A 6,345-nucleotide genomic window follows, 5' to 3' on the forward strand; every position below is an offset into this window, starting at 1 on the left:
GTGAAGTTACCAAGAGGCAGATTTTAGATCTATGTGGTACAAGGGAAATTTTCCGAATCAGTAGTGATGGCCAGAAATAATATGTAATGGATTGCTTCAGGAAAGAGGGAGGCTTTTTTTTTTAAGCAGACTAGAGGGCTGCTAGATCATGGATCTTCAATTCAAATTACCTTATATTTACCTTGAATTTACTTTGTGTAGGTTTCGTATCTATTTATATGTGTATATGTTGGTTTCCCCTAAATGTAATCTCCTTGAAGACAGGGTCTGTCTTATTTTTGTCTTTGTATTGTGAACAGGTAGTTTAGTGCCTAGCACATAGCAGGCACTTAATAAATGTTTGCTGATCGAATCATTGAATTTTATTAGGATTTTTACCATGGGCAAAACATGTTTCTAAGCATTGGGAATACATATACAAAAAATGTCCCTGTCTTCAAGGAGCTTATACTCTGCTGGAAAAATTTGAGAGAGGATTCTTGTTCAGGTATACATTGTTCTAAATGATCTTTCAGGGCCCTTCCAATTCTGAGATTCTACGCTTCTGTAAGTCTGCCTGGAAAGCTTCAGATGTTCTAGGGTTTTTGTTCTCTATTGAAAAGCCCAGTATGCCTGGGTCTATATCCTAGATGTCAAGTCCTTGATTAGATAGAAACCTACTTTATCAAAACTGATTTGTTTTTTGGGACTTCCCTCTAACAGTGCCCAAAAGACCTGGGGCTCCTAGCCCTCTCCCAGCTTCTATTCAACAAAGGCTCATTTTACAACAAGAAACAGACAATTTAAAATACACTCCCAATTTTTTCAAAATGCCTTGATTTAGATTTGCTTACTGTTTGTATCTATCAGCTATCCCCTATTTTTTTTTAAATTTTCTTTTTCCTACACAATTGAAGAAACTCTGTATACCTTGTCCAGGCCCAGACCCAGGATGTTTTTATCTGCGGCATGATCTATTATCCTGACAAGCTACTTTTAGCAAAATCATTTCTATTCTTCCTGTTTTTTCTTTGAGAGGGAATCTTCCACGTTTTTCTCCCCTGCCCCCTTTTCTATTCTACCTCAGGATATCAACTATTGCTAGCTTGAGAAGAATATGCTATATAGCAAAGATATTCACTATCTTTGGAATACAAAATCAAATGCTAATTATTTAAAGAACACCCTCTGCCCCCCACTCCCACCCCAGATTTGAATGTTAACACTGTGCCTTCATAACGAGGTACATTATTAATTAACAAATCTTTCATTAGGAATGTTCCAAGAGGGCGAACAATGGGAAATTTACTCTACGTGATTTGCTTGTTGTTCCTATGCAACGGGTTCTAAAGTATCATCTCCTGCTCCAGGTATGTAATTTGAAATGACTCTCCTATCTGCTCGCATTTCTTTGAAGAAATTGGGTGTTGCTAGAGAGCTTAATATACACTTAGGTTTGTTGTTGTTTTTCTATAAAGCCAGCGGGGCATTTTATTTCTTGGGTTCATGTCCCTTTCCCTTGCCATTTTGGGGAATTTTGTAAAGCTGATTGTTAAAGGAATTCCACAAGTCCAGGGCCCCAGACTAGGAAGAAGTGTTTTCTCTTCTCTAACCATTAAACTATATAGTATACTCTTAACAAACTCACACCTAACTTCATTTGCCCCTTTCCCTCACACCCTCCAGAGCAAACATTGCTCAAAAGACAATAAAAATTAGCTTATTTTTGTCTGGATGGAAACTATCATTAAAATACAAACAGCAAGAAACAGGGTTTCAAAGAGGAGGAAGACTTTAACAGGTAATGACAGGAGGAGGTAGGGATAAGAGTGAGTGGTGGTGAAAAGAAGAGTGGATAAATTCACCAGATCCCAACAGGGCTAGGAAGGCAGGCACATTTTTCAAGGCAAATATCAAGTTCTGTCCAAGGATATCAAAACTTTAGTTGATTAACAAGATAGGCGTGGATCCAGCTGCACCTAATTATAATCATTCTAGGTTAGTTTAGTCCTTCACGTGCCATTGGCTGCCCCCTCCTCCCCCAACTGTATCCCATGTCTACACTCCTCACTGGAAACTCTAGAATTCCTGGCTCCCCAGTCTGGCTTTCTACAGTCCTTCAACTTCTCCTTCAAGCTGGGAAAACCCACATTTCCCTGCAGCCCTCATCCAAATAAGGGCCTATATTCCTTAAAAAAGAGAAATTGCTCTACTGAGAAGAGCCATTAGTTATTAATTCCCATTTCTGTAAAATGCTTCCTAACCTATCTATACTTCTTAGAATCCTTGGCTTCCTTTTGGGTTTGGCAACAGTTCTACCTCCTATGGGAAGCCTTCCTTGATCTCTCTGTTAGCTGTTAATATTCTCCTCGAAGTATCACGTGGAAGGAGGTAGTGGAGATTAGATGAATCATTGATCAAATCAAGGAGATTCCAAAATTACTCCATAAAATTATAGGGTATATATAGGGTTCCTGAGCAAATTGAAGGAGTTCCTCAGTCAAACTGATGAGATTATAGGATGTTTGTCAGTGGAAGAAGGCAAATATGGAAGGCCTAGTTCTTGGATCCTTCAGGATCAACAGTACTCCCTTGTGTCCTATAAACGATGTCTGCCTATTCATTCTTTGGGGCTCTTAATTCTACAGGGATTCTTTTTCTTTGATGGGTGTAAAACCCCAAAGAGAGTTAGGAAAGAAAAACAAAAGTAAAAGTAAAAACAAAAAACAAAAGTAAGATAACAGTTAAAAGGAATAGAAAAAAAAATCCCAGCATCCATTCATCCTCAGAGTTGAAGCCTCGTACCAAATGAGCTCCCAACAGTTGTTGGTCTCTTCCAAAAGGGACTGATGATCTGGGGTTGACTGGATATTACCTTCTTACCCTCCAATGAGAAACAAAACTATCCTAGATGAAAATTCCTACTATAGGTCCCTTCAGCACATAGGGGTAGCCCATACATTTCTCCAGTATATCCCTGCATATGCATAGAGCATTCTAGATAGACAATAGGACAAAAATTTCTCTAGTGTTACAGAATACAGACCACCTCCAAATTTCTTCAGATGACCCACATAAAACTGCATACCTTCCAAATGTTGGTCTGAATTCACCTCATATTAGGACAAGCTAACTAGCTCATAAAGGAACTGAACAGACTTGGATGAGCCCCAAAGATGTATGAGATTCTCAGAAAGGGGTTACAAGCTTCGGATGGGTAGCAAATCAATTCACATCCCCAAACCTCTCACAATAATCAGGATTATTATGGTAACAACACCTTATCAAAATGATAAAACTAATCTGTTTCTAGGTAGTCCAAACCCGAGCAACCTGGTCAGGGACTAATAATGGCCCACACCCTACAATTTTACCAGGCTGCTTAGGAAATTCCTCAATTTGATAAGTAATTCTAAGGATCCAACCAGACTCCCCCTCCCCAATGCATATAAACACTTTTGCAACTACATGTTCTTTCCTCTCCCAACTCTCAAAAGAATGTAAGCTCCTTGAGAGCAAGGGTTATTTTCATTTTGTCTTTGTTTTCTCAGCTCCTCAAACCTAGTAGGGGATTAATAAATGCATCTTGGATGGAATGGAATTTGACAAATTCTCATTCTACTCATGGCAATTCTCCACCTGTCAGCAACTGAACGGGATCATCAAGCATCCCACTCTCCACCCCAACATGCATCTAGGATTTTGTTTATTTGTAGCTTTAAAAAGGGGGTGGCAAACTAAGAGTTTTATGAATCAACGACATTAGTCTCCTTATTTCATCAGGATAAACTCAGCTGGACTCTGCCATTTTCTGAATTGCTTTCTGCTATACTAAATTACAATAAGACCTATTTATTTTAAGATGATTCTTGTTATAACCCACAAAGCTCTTGGTTTCCACAGTTAGCCCTGTAATGAGGGTGGAGAGTCTTATAAATTTAATTTGATAGCTGTGCCAGGAGACTCATTAGTTCTGCTCCAAAGAAATGCCTTACTGTATTAGACTGTCAGCCTTGTTGATGGTTGTGAAATGTCATCTTAAAAAGATCTACCACCTGTACGGGAAATATAATTTTTGACTCTGCTTTGCTTTGTACGTCTTGTATATTAAATTTCTTGAAGTATGTCCATAAAAATATTAGTCATCTATATTTTGTTCTACTGAGAAATCAGAAAAAATTCAAGCCTTGATTATTTTTAAAAGTGCATTAAAACATTTATGAGCCCCAAACTGAAGGCAACATAATCAAATTGTGGTGTATGAAAAAATGATTAGGAATATGCAGTCAATCAGTGCCCAAGGCATCAGAGAACTAAAAACATGTCCAGAGGAACAAGCTGAGAGGTTCTTTTATAACTTTGGAGTCATCAAATCCCTGTTCAAGTATGGGGAAGGTGTGATTTTTTTTTTTAAAGTAAGCAATATACTTCAACCTTTAAAAAAAACAACAAAAAACCCCCAAACATTTTAACCTAACATTTTTTGTGTGTTATATATGTTTGTATATATTTTGTCTTTAATATATATATATATTTGAAATTCTCAGCATTTCTTCTTAATTTTCCTATGAAAAAGAATGGTCAAGAAAATCCACTTCACTAGCCTGGAAATGTGTTTCAGGAAATGCTTTCTTATTGTTGGATTCTATATATAGTTCATTACATTTTTAAAAAAATGACCATTTTAACTTGCCAAAGGGAAGGAAAGTGATAATAAAATGAAATCCCAGTAGGTTCGGGATACTTATAAGTTGGCAGGCCAGGAAGGAATGCTGTGGCCTTTTTTCCGTATTGTAGAAAATGACTTCTTACTTCAAAAAGAAAAAAAAATACATATTGTTTCGAGAATCCTCATGCCTTTTTAGGTTAATGGGTTTTCCTATTACAAAATACATTCAATATCTTTTGGTCATTGCCCGCTTCTTTTTCTGCTTCTATTAGACTTATTATGGTGCTTAAAATAATGTACTAATAATAATAATGTTTACATAGCACTTTAAGATTTGCAAAGTGCTTTACTTAGGTTGTCTCATTTAATCCTTACAGCATTTCTGGGAGGTAGGTGCTATTATCATGCCCATTTTACCACTGAAGAAACTGAGGCCGAGAGGTTGTGACATGCCCAAGGTCATACAGCTTGTGACTGAGGTCTTACCTCCAAGCTGAATGCTCTAGGCACTGCCTCACTTAGCTGTCTCTAAGAGAGTGGACATATTTCTATGTATTTGTAGAATGGGTTTTGCTTTTAAAGGACTTTTTGCACATGTGTTGCCATCATTTGTTTCAAGAATTGTTTTAAGAAATAGCAATGTCTTCTATAAAACAGGAGCTGGTGAAACACACGACTGATCCCATGGAGAAGGCAAACCTCAAACAGGCCCTTGATGCAATGAAGGTGAGTGAAGGGCTTCAGATCCTTGCTCTCACCCCACTATATGGGATTATCGACCTTAAGCAGAGGTAAACCTTAAAAGTCATTTAATCAGAGCAGGTAGGTGGTGCAGTGAGTAGAGCACTGGTCCAGGAGTCAGGAGGATCTGAGTTCAAATCTGGCCTCAGACACTTGACACACTTACTAGCTGTGTGACCTTGACCTTGGTCAAGTCACTTACCCCCAATTGCCCTGCCTTCCCCCCTCAAAAAAGAAAGTCATTTAATCAAATGCCTTCATTTTGCAGATGAGGCCTTTTTCTTCAGTCTAATCATCCTCATTCTCTTCAATTAATTCTCAATGGTAGAAACTCAGCATGCTTTTCTATTGTCCTTATTAAAATATGGTGCCCAGAAGTGAGCAGAATACCTTATTTGTAGTATGTAATAAAGTACAGTGGAATCATCAGCTCTTTATTCCTTGAAACTTTCCTCTTATCATAGTCTGTTTGAACTAATTTTCTTGGCTGTCACATCACACTGTTGTTTCGTATTGAACTTATGGTCACCTAATACTCTCAGCTCCACTTTTTAGACAAATCTATGGTTGAGTCATGCCTTTCTCAACAAGCAAATATGCTGTTACAGATGTTTTTTTAGAATTATGGTAATTAAAATGTTTATTTTAAATAAATTAAAAATCCAACAACATGAATTAGATGTGTTAGAGAAACAATTGAAATGAAATTTCATTTCTAAGAACAGCTTCCTTTTTTTCTACTTTTCTCAAACACAACTTAAGTAAGTATAAGTTATAGGAGAACTAAGCAAGAATACCAAAAATTAATTTCCAATTATGCTCAATGAAATGTCATTAGAGATCTCAATTGTATGCAACCAAAAGACAATACCAATGTCGGTTGCAATTCACATATGAAGTGTGACTTTTGTTATAACATCACGCCAAAGTTCCTTTGTATTTTTGCTTGTGGGATT

The 6,345-nt window shown here is 37.3% G+C and overlaps 1 protein-coding gene across 1 annotated transcript in view; it reads left to right on the top strand.

Annotated features, from left to right (window-relative positions):
* The window catches only part of VAV3 (vav guanine nucleotide exchange factor 3), a 309,997-nt gene that overhangs the window by 144,312 nt on the left and 159,340 nt on the right, over window positions 1-6,345 (top strand). The window contains 2 exon segments of the mRNA XM_036768194.1: window positions 1,254-1,349; window positions 5,306-5,439. Coding sequence (XP_036624089.1) covers window positions 1,254-1,349; window positions 5,306-5,439 — 230 coding nt within the window.

The sequence above is a fragment of the Trichosurus vulpecula genome, chromosome 7 (genome assembly GCF_011100635.1).
Source record: "Trichosurus vulpecula isolate mTriVul1 chromosome 7, mTriVul1.pri, whole genome shotgun sequence".
NCBI classification, from domain to species: domain Eukaryota; kingdom Metazoa; phylum Chordata; class Mammalia; order Diprotodontia; family Phalangeridae; genus Trichosurus; species Trichosurus vulpecula.